This window comes from Rhinopithecus roxellana, chromosome 9, assembly GCF_007565055.1.
Source record: "Rhinopithecus roxellana isolate Shanxi Qingling chromosome 9, ASM756505v1, whole genome shotgun sequence".
NCBI lineage: Eukaryota > Metazoa > Chordata > Mammalia > Primates > Cercopithecidae > Rhinopithecus > Rhinopithecus roxellana.
In genome coordinates, this window is record NC_044557.1 from 65,635,746 (window position 1) to 65,658,361 (window position 22,616).

A 22,616-nucleotide genomic window follows, 5' to 3' on the forward strand; every position below is an offset into this window, starting at 1 on the left:
CGCATGGAGGCTGAAACCATGTGGCTCAAACTCCAGTTTCCTCACAGTCTCTTGCCCTGGAACCCACAGGCTCCTTAGGATCTGTTGGAGCACCTGTATGTGAACACCTGTATGCACTATCCCGGTATCTGCTGGGGTTTCCTTGGTGGGCACCACTCTGTGGAGCTGCCCACACTTCTTTAACCGCTGTCCATGATTATCTCCTGAGAGCAGCTCTGTTCCAAACAAGCAGCATTTCTACATTCTTCTACATCTTCCCATCTCTGTCTATCTATGTCCACAGCTTTCAAATCCTGGCTAAACATTTGCCTTTAGGAAGCCTCTCTTGACCGACTTCAACTCCAGCGGCATCTCCAGTGGCCTCCATTCCTAGACCAGGGGCTGGGAGGGAAGGGGCTGGAGGGAGCGCTCACTGCAGAGCCTTCTGGAGAGATCCTGGGATTAGAAATGGGCCCCAAGGAGTGTTGTCATGACTGTGTTCCACAGCCTTATTAGGAGGTCTTGGTGCTCTCCCCAGCTGCCCAAGTAGGTCCAGCTGAGGGCACGAGTTGGTCTCCACATCTCCCGAGACAGCCTCCCCCTTGGCCTGTGGCAGCCACGGTCCTGCTGTTAGGTGCTTGCCATGTGTGCCACCCAGCTTCCTGGAATGAGATGCTGGTTGGATAGGCGATGATGGCTAATTGTCATTGTCGTGAAGTCTAGTACCAGCTCTTGCCTTCCACTGTCTACACTGATTCAGTTCAATTACTCTGGACCTGATGTTTTGCCATGTGCTGGAGAGAGAGGCAAGTTAGACATAGTCTGCCCTCATAGGAGGCAGGGTGCAAAAGGATAGTTATCTGGTGTCTATCAGCACAATGACAAACATTTGCCCTGGGAGAGTCAGGGCTGTCATCTCCCTAGTCCTAAGACACACAGACCCCTCTTATCCTTAGACATTCTGGATGCGATGAGAAGTCACCACCATGATCCTCACTTTGGGAAGGCTGCTGACCCGAGGGTTGGAGCTCTTTGTTTCTGGGGGGGTCAATGGGAAGGTTAAGGGCAAGGTCGCCGTGTCACTTGAGGTCCTCCAAGATGTAGATGACATGATGGGATTAGAAGTTTAGCAGATTTATTGGAGGAAGTCCATGTGGGAAAAGTCTCAGACCATAGCACAGTTCCCAGAAAGTCTCAGCCAGGTCAGTGGGGAGCCCCAGGCAATGGTCACCCACAGGAGGAGTCCCACTCTGGGCAAGAAGTTAAAATGTCAGCCATTTCCTGGAATAGTGTTAGAAAAGAAGTCATGAAACAAGACTGGGATGCTCTCAGAGCAATCATTGTGTGCATCCCCAAGGGTGTACGGGACCATGCATTTTACATTAGCACCCAGTACCACAAGTGCCCAGGACCTGTCTAAGTCCTGGACATGTGGTCAGCATTCAACTGTAGAGAATCCTGCTTGAAATGAATAGATCATTGGTGATACCCTCAGCCTGAACATTTTTCCCTATGCAATCATCTGTTCCAGGTGGATTTGACTGATATTCTACTGACTTAGAAAACATAAGACTCAATGTTTTTTTCTCTGTTTCTTCGGCCACCTCCAAACCAGAATTTTTCGGGAAAGCATTCACCATGCTTCTGGCAAAGACAAGCCAGGCAAGAGAAGGAGGTCCAGTCCTTCAAAGGCAGCTCTTGTGCTCTCCTTTCTACCTTGACTGAGAGAACACTTGGACTCTTCCTCAGCTGGTGGGTACCAAATTAGGATGTGTGGGGACTCAGTTGGGTTGGGGCAGCAGGAAAATGCCCTGAAAATAGGAGCCTCGGGTTTGGAAATTTGCTGGAAATTCCCAGGTTGCTGGTAGGCAGGCTTCTGATGAGACTGGAGACATCCAGCCACCTTCTCAGGATCAGACTTGTGTTATTCATGCTCAGGATTCATGGTGTCAGGGCCATCACTGGTCCATAGCGGCCGACTGTGTGCAGTAGGAAAAGATTCCCTCGAGGGCAACTCTACCACCCCCCACAAGGTCTAGTTGGCCCATGAGGCTCTCCCTTGGCTAACACTCAAGTTAGCAAGTTGGCAGCTCCTTTTCTCTACATTAACAGCCTCCTGTGCTGGAGGCAAGGCCAATGACAGCAACAACAGCCAACACCGTGATCGGAACTGGTTTTCGGAGTGTAGGCTCTGTCTCATGTCATCTTTTTCACTGAATCTTCACAGGTTGAGAGGGGTGAAGAGATTATTTATTTCCTGAAGCTTACCCAGATTCCACTGAAGGGCAGGTTGCCTCAGTTTCTCCTTTTATTGTACTTAACATTTGGACTATAGTTTGAGGAAGGGGAGGAGATGGGAAGAAAGTGGAGACCATGGAGGGAGGGATGTAAGGAAGCCCATATGAAGATGAAGGATGCCTTGGGACAGAACTCTGGGGTCAGCAGCCTCTTTCATCCCCCACTCACAAACCTTGGTTCCTTGCGTCGCTCTAGGCAGGAAGAACACCTAGGAGGAAGGCAGTATCAGAAGCTAGAGCCTCAATAAGGCACAGATTCAGCTGTGGCAGCAGTTTCGGCCTGAAAATCTCATGTTCCAGACAATCATGTTAAACCAAAAACATGCTTTAATGCCAGGCAAGAGCTACACAGTCAACTGATATACGGGTCACTCCACAGGCTATGACTTATAAATTATATATTATTAAATCCACCGTGGGCATACTGATGGGATGGGATAACACCCGCAGTCCCCACGCACCCCCGACTCTGAACGAGGTATGAACAGTCGAGCACTCTGTAGAATCCTTCAGGTCATAAGCCACTTTATTCCAGTCCCTTGAACATCACAGGCTGGTTTTATTTGGGACAGAATAGGTTTTATTTCCAAAGGTCTCTGAACACGGCAATGACAATGAACAGCCCAGCAGAGGAGTAACATAAACCTTGAGGCATGCAGCCTTCTGGGTGCTGTGGAGTCCCTTGGCCAAACTTGAGTGCGTTGGATTTGACATACAAAGACCTTCCTGGGAAGGAGAAGGAGAAAAACCACCTCTGAGAAAATACAGACAGGGTCAGTGGCAGGCCAGGACAGGGACCATTTCCATACATTCTGGAAGTATCGGCATTCATCGGCCTGCATGTGGCTCACTTTTCTTTCTGGAATAGATGGAGACCTCTAGTCCTCACTCCAGCTCTAGGTTCCAAGGAACAGAGTGGGTGTGGCTCAACGAGATGTCTTGACTAAGGGCAGAGCCCGGGCAGGTTTCTCAAAACATTAACTGATTCCACCTACCAAAGGAGAATTAAAGGAAGGAATTAGGACTTCGATTCAGAGCAGGGAAAAGTGCGATGCAGCTCTTGAGCACTGCCAATAGGGCATGCTGGGTTTCCTCACCCACTCTGCCTTCTGTGTCTTAGGTTAATTCGCTATTTTTCAAAAACTGGTTTTAACACTTGGCCATGGAGGAATTTGGCAAGTCTTGGTACAGAACCACTGTGAAGAACTGACCCCTGGGGGAAGACTAGGATTATTTTTACAGAGTCTAGGTCTCAAAGTTTCACCCTACAGATCTGGTTCTTTTTGGTCTAGGTCTACCATACAAATTTGGATTTCTGCTACCAGTTACAGCAGACTCAAGTCATACATAGAAACCTGGAGGTTAGCATGTTCAGCCACGTTTTTCTCCTGGTTATGATGTCTCTCTTTCTATGGTTTCTGTTCTTCGGCAAGTGGCTTGGCAGTAAATATACCCACTGGGGACCTCTCTGCCTTCTCTTATGGGCAAATTCCCCATGAACAACCTCAAGTATTTGGGCCTCCCTTTGCCAGCTACTTGCGAGAATATGACTCGCCTGTAACCAGTAAATTTTTACTCTTAGTTTTCAATTCAAATCAGTGTGTCTGAGGTCACCAGACCAAACAGCAACTCAGACTTGCGCTGTCACTTCTGGAAATAGAAGTCTGCATTCAAAGAGCACAGCAATGGAAAATACTTTTGGATTCTCCATTGGGGGGCCTTGGAAACTACAGATGCACTTGCCCTTGTCTTTATGATGAATTTGATGACTGCCCAACCTCTGACTCTTTAACAGGGGCAGGGAAACTGAATATTCCAGACCTGGCTCCCTAACCATGCACACAGATTAAACCACTGGGAAGTTCCAAGAATGTATGCAATTTTTTTTTTTTTTCCGAGTCTGCAGAGCATTGATCTGCTCAGAAAAGCACCATGCCGCCAGTCTAATGCTGTCAATGGGCTGCTGGGCCTGGGAGGCAAACCACCCTCCTGACCCCCCGTAATACATGTTAACATTCCTGTGCTCCAATTGTCCTGTCCCACTACCACCTGTTCTGCAGCTGCCCTCTAGGCACGGCCACTCTGGAAACGCATTCAAAATTAAGGTTGGGCCCTAGTCAGGGTTACTTTGTATTTTTATGGAATATATAAAATATACTTGTCGATTGGTACATTTGTGCAAAGACAGATATGACTTCAAAACAAGACAAAACAAGACATTCATTATAGTTGTCTTACTTCACAATAAGCTACTAAAAACAGTCTTCTGGAATAAGATTGTATTAGTGCTCACTAAACATGCATTTCATTTAAACAAGGCAAAACACTTAATTTGGTCTGCAATACCCAATATGTTATATACAGCAGTCTTTTTACTTTATCACAATAGGCAACAAGATGGGTCTGGTTTTGAACTAGGTTACCATTTGTGTTTAATTTCCAAAGACACGCATATTAGCTCAACTAGTGTAAACCTGTGAAAAAATAGCTGAGCCATCTTTTTCCTCTCCTCTATTAATTTACCTTGAAATGTTCACAGCTTAGAAACTACAACCTGCTGGGGAAGAGGTGGGAGTGGGCCCCCATGGGGAAATGTCCCAGCTCCCTGGAATAGCCTCACCCCAGAGGGTAACTTGTTCTTGGGGAATCCAGCATCCGCTGCCATCCATCATCCCTACAGTGGCATGTATGACAACAGACCCAGGCGGGGAGTTTTGTCTTTCAAACAAAAGCCCCTTGAAGCTTGCAATAGAATCACAGGACTGGATGGGTTTCCCTTCTTTTGCCCCCAAACCCGAGTCTTAGGTTTTAGAACAGAGACATTAGAATCAAAAGAAAAAATAATAGTAACGATTAAAAACCGTCTAACAATGAACACCACAAATGTTCTGTCCATGCTCTCCACAAGCACACTGGGGCTCTGGGCATTCCCACGAAGCATCCACGACAAAAGAAGCTGAAGGCGTCATGGAGGAAGGTGCATCAGACCGCACAGGGGACGGCATCACCATTGATATTGTTTGGCAAAAAAAAAAAAAAATTGTTAAAAAGAAGAATCAAAAGGGAACACAAGCAGCTCTACAATTCAATTGGTGGGCGCAGGGCTCAGAACTGGCCGGCACTGCTCGGGTCGCACTGCAGGAGGCGCACTATGGACGGGTCGCTTTTGGCCCCTCGGATGAACTCTTCCAGGGAGAGTTTTCCTAGGAAGCAAGAGGACGGGTGAGTGATGGCTGGTGGCAGCTGCATGAGCTTACACCCTTCCCACTACTGTGTGCTGGGCAGTGTCGGTTCACCTTCTGCCTGCAGCCTCACTGCCGCTGTGACACACAGCACTCACCTGTCCCGGGGAAGAGCGCAGGGGACTCTCCAGGAACACTGCTGCCTCGTTCACCATGGCATTGCCAGCACTTAGGACAGTGCACGTGGCAATCAAACACCGCTGCCTGAGAGTGCACTGTGTGCCCGGCCCTGGGCCCGGGGCTGGGGAGAGGGTGGTGGATGATGCTGACTTGGTCCCTGACCTCCTGGCTCCAGGTGCCCTGGAGAGGCTCACTCAGCATTTGTAAAATAAGTGGCCCTCCTGCCTTTATGAGAACGAGCTGGGCCCTGGCAGCACCCAGTTGGTTCCCATGATGTTCCCCGGAGCCTTCTGAGCCACTTCGTGTTCTTCACGCCACTCTGTGTTCTTAGGTTTGCTGCAAGAGCCCATCCTGTCTTGGGGAAGAAGTCGTGGACATAAGTGTTTGTTTATACAAACACCACGGGAAGACAGTTGTGCCTCCATCTGAGGTCAGGGGAAGAGCAGGGTATGTGTTCAAGGCAGAGGGTAACCCATGGGTTTCTGTCTCTCAATTAGGGCGCTCTCCTGCTACCCTGATGGCTGGAGGAGGGAGGCTTAGCAGCCTGGGCTCCCACTCAGACCCCGGTGACCTTTCCTTTCTGCATACGCTGGAGCACGTATGGAATTCTTTTCCGGGAAGGCCCTTCTGTCACTTGTGGAGAGGAGGGGGCGGTGGGGTAGGAGTTGGGGGACTGCAAGGCTTTCCCCATTCCTGGTGCTTCCAGAAGGACCCTTCCTGTTTGTCTACCCCGCCCCTGGGAGTGAAGTGACATGCTAGATTGGTAAATTTGGGAGGAATTGCCAGGCATCTTCGCCAAGCCTTGCCCTCCCTTTTTCTCTTGGAAGGAGCTGCCCGAGAGAGGATTTATCTCCATCTCCTCCTCCAAGGGCAGCACCTGGCCTGCCTGGCTCTGCACGCCTGTGGGTTTTTCAGCACGCCCTTGGACTCTCATGCTAAGCCATAGCCTCCAGTGTCTGTCTATCTTTTGACTCTTTTGACCTCTGTCCTCTTTTATTTCCCAACTTATTCCAAACCCGACAGGAGGGGGCCTCCCCCAACAGAAACACCAACAAACATATCTTCTCCTCAGCCACAATTCCCTCCTCACCAGAACCTAGTTCTTGTTTAACGAAACCCACTTTATCTCCATGAAGGAAAACCATAGGGATGTATTTATTAATTTATTTTTAATTTGTAGAGCTGATCCCCTCCAAGCTTTGTGTTCTGGCCATTTTTTATGAGTCCTGCCCTGTCCATAGTAGTTAAAATGGTGATGACTTCTTCCAGCTTGGCAAGGCACAAGAGAAGGGAGACTGGTGTGGTCTCCAAACACTTTGCAATCTCTCAGAGGTCGGCTCTGGGAGGCACCGGCTGGAGGTAGCAGGGGCAGACCTGGAGCTCGGCATGGTATCTGGCTTTCTTCAGTTAACTGTCTGCATGCTTCAGAGTTGGCTCCTAGGAGAACTTGCCTGTGGGCCCAGATTTTTCTCTTCAAATCAGAGGCCAGAGGTTAGTTTCCAAGAGCATCAGGTAAGCTAAATCTAAGGGCAGGAGACTCTAGGTGAGGTCTGCTCTGCTCTAGACAGGGAGGGGTGCAAGTGGCCTCAATTCTGGGGTCCAGTAGCCAAGCACTGAGCTGAAGCACCCAGTCCCCTGGTTGGGCTAAGATTCCTCTGAGGGTTGTGAACTTGCAGCCCCTCTTCCTCCTTCCTTCTATGGCTCCGACCCACCTCCCCCAACCCTAACCTTTGAAAATTTAATTTAATTTTAAACACAAGGTTTTCCCTTAGAAGGGCACAGGTCTTTAGCAGTGAGTTGTGCTCTGAGAATGCTAACTCAATCAGGGCTCTGCGATCCTACAGCAGCAAAGAACCAATGGAGAGACCCTAATTCATTGCCTACGATCAACACAGAGTTAGGGCTTTATCCTGTGACATCTGATCTTCTCCCATCCTTTAGCCCTATCCTAAAGAGGTGTCTGGACCTAGAATACAGCACAAACCCATTGTGCTCTTGAGTACCAGTAAAATCTGCAGTTTAACATCAACAAGTTAATTAACTATTAAAATAATCCCATGCTTGTTTAGTCACAACTATTCATTGTAAATCAAAGCAAATAAAGGGACATAGGATGTTTCAAAATGGAATGGCACCTTTGTGGAGGAAACAAAGCAAGCAGATTGGCCCATACCACACAAACCCAGATTCTCAGGCAGCTGTACCTGGGCGGGGGATAAAAAGAGACAGAGGCTCTCTCTGTGGGGAAGCCTTCTGTTGTTCTATAGATCAGCGCCAGGTGGGGGCCCAAGTGCATGTGCACATGGTTGACAAGAATTGCCGGGGTCTCTGAACAGATCGGGTGAGCTGATAATAACAGCAAGAGCTACAGAGCCTGGCCCTGAGCTGAGCGCTTTTCACTCAAGTGTAACATTTAAATAGCGTTGCCAGATCTGGCAAATTAAATACAGGACGCCCCGTTAACTTTGAATTTCAGATAAACAGCAAGTGACTTTTTTAGTTTGGCATACTAATCCTAACAATTGTTTGCTGTTTATCTGAAATTCAAGGATAATTGGGCCTTCTGTCTTCTCTCTGGCAATTTAAGATCTAAAATCCTTCTGTTAAGTTTGAAATTCAACTCTCTTTTTCACTTTGTTGGGTTTGAATTGTGGGTGGCACCATCAGGGTGGGAACCTGCTGGGCACCTTACTCCCTCACCACTACCCCTGGCACCCCAGTGACTGTGGGAGCCCACTGTCTCTGGGAAACACAACATCTCAGTGCATGCACTGGAGACTCCAACAAAACCCCTTCGGCAGGCTGGAGTGAAGGGTGTCAGCACCTGGGTAGAACAACAGAATAACAACCCTCTCCCCATTTTGATGACCTGGACTGCAGGGCCCCAGCCTGCTGTGGCCTAAGCCTGTCCCAAGGATGGGTCTGTGCTAACAATGGTTTCTTAGGTCCTTTCATTCTTGCCCCACAAGATCCATTCTATTTTCTTGGAGGTAGAAGTTGACCTACAAGGAGGATAGAAGAGACTAGAAATAAGGCATTTTTCCCAATTCTGGGCTCAGTTCTCCTGTGGCCACCTGGTCCCCTCCCCTCCTACCCACTCGGGAGGCTTGGAGGATGAGCCACTTGCATGAAGGGCCTCAAGTGGCACTTCCCAGTATGGACTCCCCAGTCCTTCCAGCAACCCTCATCTGAGCTAAGCAGTGCAGCCCCCGCCTCCTACCATCTCTATTGGTGTCCATCTGGCGGAAGATCTTTTCTGTTCTTTTCTCTGGGGTTGACTCATCTTCAGGCATTTTCATTACAGAGGAAACCATCTTATAGATTGCCTGGGGACAGAAGCAACATGGTGGTAAGACAGAGAAACGGTATGGCACACAATCATTAAACCTCCCAAATGCGGGTTGAAGGGAATGTCTCCATCCGCATTGGACCTGGTCCTATCCCTACTGATTGGTATAAGATGTGGCGGCACAGGTAGAAGAAGCTAGGCCTGCAAAGCTTGTTCTCCTCCAGTGAGGACCTTCAGGAGGGACAACCAGCAGGAAGACCCTGTGTCTCCAGTGTTTTTTGTTTGTTTGTTGAGATAGGGTCTCTCATTCTGTCACCCAGGCTGGAGTGTAGTGGCACACTCACAGCTCACTGCAGGCTCCATCTCACAGGCTCAAGCAATCCTCCCACCTCAGCCTCCCAAGCAGCTGGGACTAGAGGTACTCCCTACCACACACGGCTAATTTTTAAAAATTATTTATTTATTTATTTATTTATTTATTTATTTATTTATTTATTTATTTATTTTTGGAGAGACGAGGTCTCACTATGTTGCCCAAGCTGGTCTCAAACTCCTGGGCTCAAGCTTCTCCTACCTTGGTCTCCCAAAGTGCTGGGATTACAGACATGGGCCACCTCTCCTAGCCATTTCCATTGTTCATGTGCATACAAATCCCCTGGGAATCTTGTTAAAATGCAGAATCTGATTAGGTAGTGCTGGGGGAAGGGGTGGGGCTGAGAGTCTGTATTTTTAATGAGCTCCAGTGTGATGCTGATGCTGCTGTTCTAAAGACCCTGCTTTGAGAAGCAAGGTCCCCACTTTGAGGAGCAAGGCTGCAGATGACATTCCTCAGGCTAGAGAGGTAAGTGGATGCCTATCATGGACCCTTGAGAGTCCACAATGACCCCTCAAGGATGACAGACATGTGACATTCTGTGTGTGCCACATGTTCCCCCAGGCAGACTTCCAGTCCATTCCAGTGCTTTTCCCCCGCCTGTGACAATGGTCTCACGTTCCTTCTCAGCAAGCTCCCAGGTAGTTCTGAGATGGAAATCACCTGCCATCAGAGCTCTGAAATATTACACAACCTCAGGCCTGAGCTAAACTAGGTACAGCTATGACATCTGATGGGCGAAAGAGGATTCTGTGGAGTTTTGTAAGCACTACTGAAACTATCACCCCACTGCCTGTGACCTCCACATGGGACTCAGTAAGGGCCCAAAGGCCTCTGTGGTCAAAGGTAGTTTTTATTTGGGAAGAGGAATGAAAAGTCATTGTTTTTTTCCCCAGATCATGACTTTCCTAATCAGAGTCACTTTGGGCCTCTTAGTCTTGGGGACGAGTTTTAGAAAAAATAAATTTTGACAGGGAGTAGGCAGAAAATTTCAGAAAGTTCTGGAGCTCTAGGGGCAGCCAGGCAGGTGGAGAGGACAGAGAAAGGAAAGCAGCTGTGGGGAGTCACCTCCAAATAGGAAAGGTGGGAGCAGAAAAAGACACTGAAGGTTCAACTGAGCTGCTTTACAGTCTTGCTCAGGACCAACCCTGCCAGAAGTCCCTTATACATTCTGGATAAAGTAGGGTAAGTACTCTAATCTCAGTCAAAATAAGAATGAAAACGGACTCACCCAGTGTTCTGGCCTTTAGGCTGATCCCATCCCTCAGGGACGCCTCTGGACAGGCTCCCTGAGTCTGTCTCAAACCCACCCAACGTGCTTACTGAACTCCAGAGCTGACTCTGCAGCGACTTGTTCTGGGAGGTAAAGCGCAGAGTTAGGGTGCTATCTAGGATAATGGGTGTCCCTGGGGTAAGCTGAGCCATTTCATTCCCAAGAAATGCTCACTGAAGTGTGCTCTGGAGACAAGAAGGGAGCCATCGTCTGTCCTCCTCATCATGGTCCCCTGCCTGCTGTCATCCCAGCCCAGGTCTACTCCACCAACTGTGCTGGGGCTGTAGTGCCATGTGCCTCACTGCTGGGGACACCTAAGCTCTTGGGGTAGCTAGGAAAGGCCAGAGAGATGGAGCTGTTTTTGCAAATGGGAGAAGAGAGGCCCTGAGACTTAACAGGCCCAGGTGAAGATTTAGTAACAGTAGACAGCAGGTGTCTTTTCACACCAGCAAAAGTCTTGAGGTCTAGCAACCTCTCCCCAGCTTGCTTTGCTCCCATAGTGGAAGCTTTTCGTAACTCTTGACCTAGTCAAAAGGGAATCGGCACCAACTAGGAAAACATACACACCCGTCACATATGTTTCAAGCTCATATGATCTAAATATTTGGTGAATTCTTAAGCCCAGGAATCTTAGGACAACAATAACACAACACCTAGAAATTGGCGTCCCTACGGATCACATTAGCACAATCTCTTTAAAGGAGAGAGCGCGGAGCTGTTTCAGGAGTTGCAGAGGTGTTGCGGGGAAGAGCACTTATGGACAACGGATGAGTTTATTTTTGCCAGAAGTTTTAAGGGGGCCGTGTATTTATTCATTCTCAATCTTCTTTGGGGCTGGATTGTTCCTTCTCCATGTCTGTCTGGCCTCAGTAAGGTTGTCTCATGTGGTACTTCTAGATGCCACTGGCTTTGTGCCCGTGACTGGCCATAGGAGGTGTCTCCCAGCTCAGATGCTCCACAAAGGCTGTTGTCAAGAGTCTGACAATATGATACGCTCCTTGGTGTCCTGGACAAGCAGCTTTGTTTATATTCTTCTCTCATCTGAGTGCTCACCTACCCCATCTCCCCTCCTCCTTGGACTCTTATCCATGTGTTAAGAATAGATTGAAATGTTACCCTCCTCCAGGAAGCCTTCCATCATCTTCCCTTCTTCTACTGCTATGTGTAATCTCCCTCCCTCTGGGCTAGCAAAGGGCTCCATTCCAACCTCTCTTGTATCACTTCCTTCCATTTACCCTGAACTCATACCCAGGATGTTCTCCTTTTAGAGTGAGGGTAGCAGTCACATCTGGCTATTTTTTGAACCCCTGATAGTGCCTAACATAGGGTCTTGAATACAGTCAACCTCACTTAGTTTAGAGAATTTATTCAGGAATAACTGTCCCCCAGTTGCCCTCTCATTCTATCCCCTCTCTCACTTTTCTTCTGCACTGCTCCAATTTACAAAGTTCCCCTTTATCCTTTTAAATGTTTTTTTTCAGTTTCCTCTTTTCTTTTTCTCCTCTCTCTCTTCACATAATTAAACATATTCATGTGAAACCCCTTAAATATTTTTAATCTGTCAAAAGCTTTGAGCTTTTCCCTTAGAAACCATGCAAACCCACCCATCACTGCAGACGATCTCAGGTTTGAGGATTTAGAAGCTGATCCATGGACCCCAGGTCATGGAAATCACTGCTCTTAGGTGACTGCCTCTTCATCCATCCACTCACTCAGTCATGCATCAAATATGTATAAGCAACTACTGTGTACCAGGTATTGACATTGATCTAATCCCTTCCCTTATGATTTTTGCTGTGAAATAAGGCAGACATTAGTAAAATAAAGAAATAGATATAAAACCATTGTTGAGAAAAGTGCTAGAAAGAAGAGGCATGGCTTCTGTGATGACACAGTGGGAGAGTTAGGTTTTGCCAGGAGGGTTAGGGTAGGCTTCTCTGAGGACTGAGGATTGAGTAAAGATGTGAAGAAAGTATAGGGCTTAAATAAGTCAGGGATGAGGGAACCACCACGTGGAAGCCCAGGGTGGGAGCATGGCAAGGACCTCAACAGAGTGTGGGGGCATACAGTACATGATGTGGCTCTAGAGCAAGCAGGGAAAGACCACTGAGGCCTCACAGTGTTTAGGGATCTGTATTTCTCCAATGAGCAACAAAAGATGGAAGTGTCATTAAATCTGATTTTCCTATTCACATTCATTTCCCAAATTTACCTCTGTTGCCTTCCTTATTTGCAGTCAGTGGTGTTCAGAGAATTGAAAACTAGTCATTTGCAACATACCAGAAACAAAAGACAGCTAAAGCAGTGTTAAGAGGGAAATTTATAGCACTAAATGCCCACATCAGAAAGCTAGACGGATCTCAAATCACCACCCTAGCATCACAATTAAAAGAGCTAGGGAGGCAAGAGCAAACAAATCCAAAAGCTAGCTGAAGACAAGAAATAACTAAGATTACAGCAGAACTGAAGGAAACAGAGACACAAAAAACCCTTCAAAAAATCAATGAATCCAGGAGCTGTGTTTTTGAAAATATTAACAAAATAGACCACTAGCTAGACTAATAAAGAGGAAAAGAGAGAAGAATCAAATAGATACAATGAAAAATGATAAAGGGGATATCACCACTGACACCACAAAAATATAAACTACCATCAGAAAATACTATAAATATCTCTAGGCAAATAAACTGGAAAATCTAGAAGAAATGTATAAATTCCTGAACACATACATCCTCCCAAGACTAAACCAGAAAGAAGTTAAATCCCTGAATAGACCAATAACAAGTTGCGAAATTGAGGCAGTAATTAATAGCCTACCAACTAAAAAAAGCCCAGAAGCAGATGGATTCACAGCCGAATTCTACCAGAGGTACAAAGGGGAGCTGGTACGATTCCTTCTGGAACTATTCCAAACAATTGAAAAGGAGGGACTCCTCCCTAACTCATGTTATGAGGCTAGTATCATTTTGATACCAATACCTGGCAGAGACACAACAACAAAAAAAGAAAACTTCAGGCCAATATCCTTGAAGAGCGTCGATGGAAAAATCCTCAATAAAATACTGACAAACCAAATCCAGCAGCACATCAGAAAGCTTATCCACCATGATCAAGTTGGCTTCATCCCTGGAATGAAGGCTGGTTCAACATATGCAAATCAATAAACATAATCCATCATATAAACAGAACCAATGACAAAAACCACATGATCATCTCAATAGATCAGAAAAGGCCTTTGATAAAGGCCTTCATGTTAAAAACTCTCAATAAACTAGGTATTGATGGAACATATCTTAAAATGATAAGAGCTACTTATGACAAACCCACAGCCAATAACATACTGAATGGGCAAAAGCTGGAAGACTGGCACAAAACAGGTATGCCCTGTCTCACCATTTCTATTCAACATAGTTGGAAGTTCTGGCCAGGGCAATCAGGCAAGAGAAAGAAATAAAGGGTATTCAAATAAGAAGAGAGGAAGTCAAATTTTCTCTGCTTGCAGATGACATTATTCTATACTTAGAAAGCCCCATCTTCTCAGACCCAAAACTCCTTAAGCTGATAAGCAACTTCAGCAAAGTCTCAGGATACAAAATCAATGTGGAAAAATCACAAGCATTCCTATACACCAACAATAGACAAGCAGAGATCCAAATAATAAATGAACTGCCATTCACAACTGCTACAAAGAGAATAAAATACCCAGGAACACAGCTAACAAGGGAGGTGAAAGATCTCTTCAAGGAGAATTACAAACACTGCTCAAGTAAATAAGAGAGAATATAAACAAATGGAGAAACATTCCATCCTCATGGATAGGAAAGATCAATATAGTGAAAATGGCCATACTGCCCAAAGTAATTTAAAGATTCAATGCTATTCCCATCAAACTACCACTGACATTCTTCACAGAACTAGAATAAAAAATTTTAATTTCATATGGAACCAAAGAAGAACCTGTATAGCCAAGACAATCCTAAGCAAAAAGAACAAAGCTGGAGGCATCATATTACCTGACTTCAAACTATATTACAAGGCTACAGTAACCAAAAGAGCATGGTACTGGTACCAAAAAAGACATATAGACCAATGGAAGAGAACAGAGACCTCAGAAATAACACCACACATCTACAACCATCGGATCTTTGACAAACCTGACAAAAACAAGTAACGGCGAAAGGATTCCCTATTTAATAAATGGTGCTGGAAAACTGGGTAGTTATATGCAGAAAACTGAAACTGTACCCCTTCCTTACACGTTATACAAAAATTAACTCAAAATAGATTAAAGACTTAAATGTAAAACCCAAAACCATAAAAATCCTAGAAGAAAACCTAGGCATTACCATTCAGGACATAGGTGTGGGCAAAGACTTCATGATGAAATTGCCAAAAGCAAAAAAAGCCAAAATTGACAAATGGGGCCTAACTAAACCAAAGAGCTTCTGCACAGCAAAAGAAACTATCATCAGAGTGAATAGGCAACCTACAGAATGAGATAAAATTGTTGCAATCTATCCATCTGACAAAGGGCTAATATCCAGAATCTACAAGGAACTTAAACAAATTTACAAGAAAAAAAAAACCCCATAAAAAAGTAGGCAAAGGATATAAACAGACACTTCTCAAGAAGACATTTATGCAGCCAAGAAACATGAAAAAAAAAAAAGCTCAACATCACTGATCATTAGAGAAATGCAAATCAAAACCACAATGAGGTACCATCTCATGCCAGTCACAATGGTAATTATTAAAAAGTCAAGAAACAATAGATGCAGATGAGGCTATGGAGAAACAGGAATGCTTTTACACTATTGGTGGGAACATAAATCAATTCAACCATTGTGGAAGACAGTGTGGTGATTCCTCAATGATCTAGAACCAGAAATACCATTTGACCCAGCAATCTCATTACTGGCTATACACCCAAAGGAATATAAATCATTCTACTATAAAGACACATGCACATGTATGTTTATTGCAGCACTATTTACAATAGCAAAGATACGTAATCAACCCCAATGTCCATCAATGATAGGCTGGATAAAGAAAATATGGCACATATATACCATGGAATACTATGCAGCCATAAAAAGGAATGAGATCGTGTCCTTTGCAGGGACACGGATGAAGCTGGAAGCCATCATCCTCAGCAAAATAACACAGGAACAGAAAACCGAACACCGCGTGTTCTCACTCATAAGTGGGAGTTGAACAATGAGAACATATGGACACAGGGAGGGAAACAACACACACTGGGGCCAGCTGTGGGGTGGGGGTCAAGGGGAGAGAGAACATTAGGACAAATAGCTAATGCATGCAGGGCTTAAAACCTAGATGATGGGTTGATAGGTGCAGCAAACCACTATGGCACATGTATACCTATGTAACAAACCTACACATTCTGCACATGTATCCAAGAACTTAAAGTAAAATTTTAAAAAAGAACACTAGTCATTTGTAAATTATTTAATAATTGTGTGTTGTCTACTATGTGCTAAGTGGTGGAGATACAATTGTCAACAAGACTGACATGCTCTCTATTTTTATTTATTTATTTTTTTTTTGAGACAAGGTCTCATTCTGTTGCCTAAGCTGGAGTGCAGTGATGCTATCACGGCTCACTGCAGCCTTGACCTCCTGGTCTCAGACAATCCTCCTGTCCCAGCCTCCTGAGTTGCTGGGACCAAAGGCATGCACTACCATGCCCAGTTAATTTTTTAGAAAATATTTGTAGAAATGTGGTTTCCCTATGTTGCCCAAGCTGGTCTCAAACTCCTCGGCTTAAGAGATCTTCCTGCCTCAGTCTCCCAAAGTGCTGGAAATATAGGCATGAGCCACTGTGCCTGGCCACTCTCTCTTATTTCATGTCTCACAATCTTCTAGTACAGGAGTTGGGAGGTCTCACATGGGGCACCAAAACCACTTTATTTTTCAATGATCCCCATTTAGAGGGGTATAGTCATCCCAGCAATGCCTTGATAGCTGTTATGAAAGCCCTTGCCTAGGCTACCTCTGGGTCCCCTGGTGGCAAGTAAAACCTATTGGTCTGGAGCACTCTTTGGGACGTTCAGGGTCTAAGGTTGTGGCCCATGAAACTCTTCTTCTTGGGATTCTGATGCAAAATCAACTGTGTAATAATCTAGGGGTTATTCCCTTAACACCCTTGGTTGAAGAAATGAATGAAAGCTCAAACAAACACATGAATGTGTGAAGCTCTCACACTCAACGGAAAGTCTTCCAGAGTCTTGGTATTCAGTATTAGGCTAAAGGAGTGAGGCTGTCACAGAGAAATGAGAATCAGTTAATACAACAAACAAACAACTCCCACTACTTCCTCCACAAAATGAACAGAGTCAGAAGGCCCCGATGTGAACATATGTGCAAGCAGGGCTTCTGGAATGGGGTGGGAGGCACCATGTCTGAGTGTGTTGTGGGTATGAGGAGGAAGTGGGGGTCTTCTTCAAGGGGGTCACATATAACTCTTTCGTGACACTCAGATCAGATAGGAATTAGTGGGTTATTTATAAAGCCAGGCCTATGTCAGGGGTGGTACCAGAACGGTGAGCAGAGAGCCGAGGCGACGAGTCCCAGTGGCCCCCAGAGTGAGTGAGTGAGTGACAGCCCTGCAGAGCCACAGTGACAGGATTGTCTGTCCCTTTGCTCCCTTCCCACGGCATCAACAACCGAGAGCTGATTGTATCAGAACTTTAAAATCTGGGACTGCATAGCACAGAGGAGATAAACACGACCCCAGACAGCCATCTGAGACAAATCATGTCTTTTACTAGCTCCAGTCCCCACCCCTTCTACATGTAATGGGATTAAACCGTGAAGAGACCAGGCTGCTTTCCTGCTTTATTTTTAGCAATGTCAATGAGAGGCCTAGCAGGGTCATCCTGTTTTTAATTAAACTTGAAAAGTCCTTTTCTTGTCTCTGGGTAAATGCGGAGCTTTGGGACACCCAGGAGCCCAGCCCTGACTCTGCCCGTGCCAGGTTTGAGACAGCTCTCTGCTGTGGCCAGAGCCCCTATCAGCTTCCCTGTGGCCTACATTTTTTTTTTATTTTTCTCTTTGAAAAAACAATCTCTTGGAATGTTGGAAAGGGAGGACTGAGGTCTGCACTGATCAAGGTTGTGCAATTAACTGAGGGCAGGCAAAATTCCAAGAATTAATGTTCAACCTCTTCTCTGAAGGAAACCAGACATTTCATCGCAAAATATAGTGTGTTCTAACAGGAAACTAGACACCCAAGGCTCTCTGACAGCAGACTATGGACAATAGAAGTTCAGCAGTACCTGGTTGTCCTCAGATTATAGATTAAAAAAACAGTACTTCGCATAGAAGTGAAGAACCATTTTTGCTGCTGAAAATAGAGTTTGAAACCACTGAACCACTTCGTGTACTGGTCCCTTTGTGATAGTGTGATTCTTTTTTTTTCTCTTTGAGACAGGGTCTCACTCTGTCTCCCAGGCTGGAATGCAGTGGCGTGATGATACCTCACTGCAACTTCGGACCTCCTGGTCTCAAACCATCCTCCCACCTCAGCCTCCCAAGTAGCTGAGACCACAGGCATGCGCCACCACACTGGGCTAATTTTTAATTTTTTGTAGACACAGAGTCTCAGTATGTTGCCCAATCTGATCTAAAAGTCCTGGGCTCAAGTGATCTTCCTGCCTCAGCCTCCCAAAGTGTGGAAATTAGAGCTGTGAGCCACCGCACCCAGCTAGATACTGTGATTCTTAAATGGAATGAGAGAGTCCACGATCTGTACACTGCACTCTCTGCACACTAGGGGAGCTTACTATTTAAAATAACCCAGCACTATGCCCTTTTATAACTTGAAGACTTACGGGAAGTTAGATGTAGCCTTAACACAGGAAGAACTTTATGTTCTGTGGTGTGCAACAGCAGAAGAGCAAGAGGCTGCTCTGCAGAAGTGGGTTAATGGATATTGGAGATACAGAAACAAAGGCTGAACAATTACACATTGGCGATGCTGTAAAGGTGGCTCGCAATGCGCTTTCCAAGAAATGTCAGCCTTCCAAGATGTGTTAAGATCAGAGAGATCCCATCATCAAAACAGTATTGGGAAACACTGCTTACTTTATTCCCTTCTCAAAACATCACAATGCACATGAACATATTAAAGATTCTGATAATTCCTGCAGTAAAGAGACCTGTTGAAATCTATTTAAACCAGGTTTTCTCAAACTGGTTTGACCAGAACCCTTTTGTTACAAAACATCTACGAAAGTAGTGCCTCAAGAAAGTTCTGTCTGCACTAGGACTGACTCTTACTCTGACTCCCTCTTCATCTGGACTGTTTTCTCTGTTCCTCCTTTTTCTTTTTTTTTTTTTCCCCAAAACAAATAGCCTGGAATGCTTCTTCATGAGATTTGTCTTCCCAATGGCTTCTAAGTTTCCTCCAGACAGAGATATTGTCTTATTCACCTTTGTATGTTTTGGAGTCTAACACTTACTTTATTCAACAAACATTTGCGGACTTTATGAATAGCACAAAAAAGGTGCTAAATCCCTTGGCATCAGCACAGCCCTGCCTTGAAGGAGCTCACAGGACAGGTGGCAGCAGGACAGGTCAACACAGAAACACATCGGCATGAGAGTAGAGAGTGTGGCTTCTGCCCAAGATGGAGTCATAGGGATTGAACTTACCCTCCCACCTGAAGCAGCAGCAACCACAAACCCAAAAAACAATGGACATGAAACGACAGTTTACCAGATGCTGGGAACTGGGCAATAAAGGACAGTAATCCCTGAGAAAATGAAAACATGAGAGGTAAGTCCTATGTTGGCCCCAGCTTAATGACTTGAGAGAGTTTCCAAGCCACAGTGCCAGGAGCGGGGACCTATGTGATGCCTGGTGGGCTCACTGATGAGCAGCCCACTGAGAGTTTGGAGACACTAAAGTGGCTAGTGATCACTGGACAGAGTAAAAGAGAAGAGACAGTGGCACACAGGGAACTCCGGAGAGCTGTGGCAGGTCTCCCTCAAGTAGTCAGCATAGTCAGTCTACACATGGGAAGAAACTACCCAGGACTGGGAAAAAAGAACCAAGTGGAAGGATTAGAGGAAAGAGTGCCTGGCCCTCCCACAAGGTCCAGAAGCGTGCCTGTTTCCATCAGCCAGAGGGAGAGCCTCATGATTTGTGGGGCACTGGCTAGTCAGAAAGGCCTGGCCTCAGTAGTGGTAATAATCAGTGCTAGCTGAGTGCCGCTCGCGTATCAGCTAATGAATCTGAGAAGCAAGACCGGGAAAGTTCAAACTGTTTCCAAGTAATTTAACTGTGTCTCGGAAGGGTTTAAGAACACTTATAGAGCTATAAAAATATCCAGCACTCAACATGGTAAAATCCTGTTGAAGAGATCATAAAGTAATTATATCTTTCAGTGGAGTTGTTCATGATTACAAAACAGCAATCTACTTGAAATGAACAACAACAACAAAAAGCGCTATTATGATGGAGATCAACAACAGAGTTCAGTGCATAGGACTGGAGTGTGGGGGCAGAGGAGACACCTCCACAGAGTGAGAGGGAGATGTGATAAGAGTGCACTCTAGGACACTGCATGAGAAAAGGCTGTGGGATGTGAGAGGCCACGGTGACTTCCGGTATCTTCCAGCTAACATATAACTGAGGCATGGAGCATTCAAAGGTCACAAATGTGAGAGAGTCTTGAGAGAGATGGGGACCCAGTCACAAAGGCTGTTATATGCCTCATTAAGAAATTTAGACATCATTTACTGGGCACGGTCACTCATGCCTGTAATCCCAGCACTTTGGGAGGCTGGGGCAGGCGGATCAGCTGAGGTCAGGAGTTCAAGATCAGCCTGGCCAACATGGTGAAACCCCGTCTCTACTAAACATACAAAAATTAGCCGGGCATGATAGTGGGCACCAGTAATCCCAGGTACTCGGGATGCTGAGGCAGAAGAATAGCTTGAACCCAGGAGGTGGAGGTTGCAGTAAGCTGAGATCGTGCCACTGCATTCCAGCCTGGGCGACAAGGGCGAAAACTCCGCATCAAAAAAAAAAAAAAAAAAAAAAAAAAATAGACCAGGCGCGGTGGCTCATGCCTGTAATCCCAGCACTTAGGGAGGCCAAGGAGGGCAGATCACAAGATTAGGAGTTCAAGACCAGCCTGGCCAACACGGTAAAACTCTGTTCTCTATAAAAATACAAAAATTAGCTGGGCATGGTGGTGTGCACCTGTAATCCCAGCTACTAAGGAGGCTGAGGCAAGAGAATTGCTTGAACCCTGGAGACTGCAGTGAGTTGAGTGCAGTGAGCACTCCAGCCTGGGCAGCAGAGCGAGACTCCATCTCATAAAATAAATAAATAAAATTAAAATAAAATTTAAAGATAAAAATAAATAAAGTGAATGGGGAGATACTCAAAAGATTTTAGGCAGGAGAGAAACATGGTTAACATGATCATATTCGGTCTTGAAAGATCACTCTGGCATCAGTGGAGAAAACCGAATTGGGGGAGGACCTGATGGGAGGCAGGAAGAGCTGTTAGAAATGTGTTGTGAAGATGGTATTTTCCAAAAATGTCCAGAACAGGCTTTCTGATCCCACTCAGTCTTCCAGAACCTTGCCACTGCCTTTCTCAAGGTAAACTCTAGGTCCCCTCCCCTTGAGCCTGGAGGTCTTGGTGAACCATAGAGACCTCGGTGACTGCCTGGGGTGGGGTGAATGGGAGAAGTGATGCTCTGTGACCTTCAAAGTCAGATCATAAAAGGAGATACAGCTCTGCCTGGTTCTCTTTCTTGGGATGGACCTGCCCTTTTTAAGCCCTGAGCTGCCATGTGAGGAGTCTGGCCACCCCAAAGCCACCATGGAGGAGACAGACTACACAGAGACACAGAGGGAGGTCCTGGGTCCAAGCAGCCTCAGCTGTTCCAGCCCCCAGGCAATTTCGAGCCACCCCAGCTGATGCTGCATGGAACAGAAATGAGATCCCAAGGTTCTGCCCAAATATCAGATTGACAGGCTAAATAAATGATTGCTGTTTTAAGTTAGTAACTTTTGCGTTGGTTTCAATATGCAGAATAGATAACTGGGAAAAAGTTATAGTAATATAGGTTAGAAATGTGAAGCCTGAAACACAGTAACTCCAGAATGTCTGTTTAGGAGGGTAAAGGCCTCTTTGGAGGGAGTCATCTGAAGCTGCCTTTTGCAGAGCACTTTACGTAAGATTGGAAAACTATTAATTGCTCATATCTAAAAGTGAAGAGTACCACCACTGACTTGAAATGAGACAATGGCAGAAGGAATGCACAGGAATGAAAAGGTTAAAAAATACCAAGGAGGCAAATTTCATAGCTCTGGTGACTGTCTAAATTTGGAGATAGATGGTGGAGGAGTGCCAAAGATGTCTCTGACTTGATTAGAGGATGGATAGTAAGACTATTTAAAACAAGGGAGTGGTAGGGAGTTTGGGGCAATGATGAATTTGTTTTTGGATTATTGACTTTATATCAGTGCAACATCTTAACAGAGAGGTCCATTAAGAGTTGGACACAGTGGAAATGAAGATCTGGAAGTAATTTGTTTCTTCATGCATAAAATGGGGCTAATATGATTGTTGTGAGGATTAAATGAGATAGTGCTTGTGTACTAGGTTGAATAGTGTCCTGCAAAAATACATGTCTACCTGAAACCTGTGAACGTGACCTTGTTTGGAAATAGGGTCTTTGCAGATGCTATCAAGTCAACATGAGATCATCATGGATTTCAGTGTTCCCTAGTCCAACAACTGGTGTCTTTATAAGAAGAGGGAAAATTGGACACAGACACATAGGGATAACACTCTATGATGATGGAGGCAGATAACACAGTGATGCAGCTGCAAACCAGGGCATGTCAAGGATTGCCAATAAGCACAAGAAGCTATGTAGCACTCATTCATGTTTGCCAGATACCATACTTGATTTGACTTAAACTCTTAAGCCATAGTGTGATTTGCAACAATATAATCCCCTGATAAGAAAGGGACAAACCTAAAACATCCGATAAG

General features: G+C 45.5%; 1 protein-coding gene across 2 annotated transcripts in view; it reads right to left on the reverse strand.

Annotated features, from left to right (window-relative positions):
• Positions 1-2,587: 2,587 nt before the first annotated feature.
• NCALD (neurocalcin delta) overlaps positions 2,588-22,616 on the reverse strand; it is a 478,271-nt gene continuing 458,242 nt past the window's right edge. The window contains exons 3-4 of one of the 2 annotated variants that reach the window (XM_010374179.2): positions 8,859-8,964; positions 2,588-5,479 (exon numbers count right to left, since the gene is read on the reverse strand). In XM_010374179.2, coding sequence (XP_010372481.1) covers positions 5,382-5,479; positions 8,859-8,964 — 204 coding nt within the window. In that variant the 3' untranslated portion in view covers positions 2,588-5,381. The remainder of the gene's footprint in view (positions 5,480-8,858; positions 8,965-22,616) is intronic. The other variant, XM_030937324.1, reaches the window with a different exon arrangement.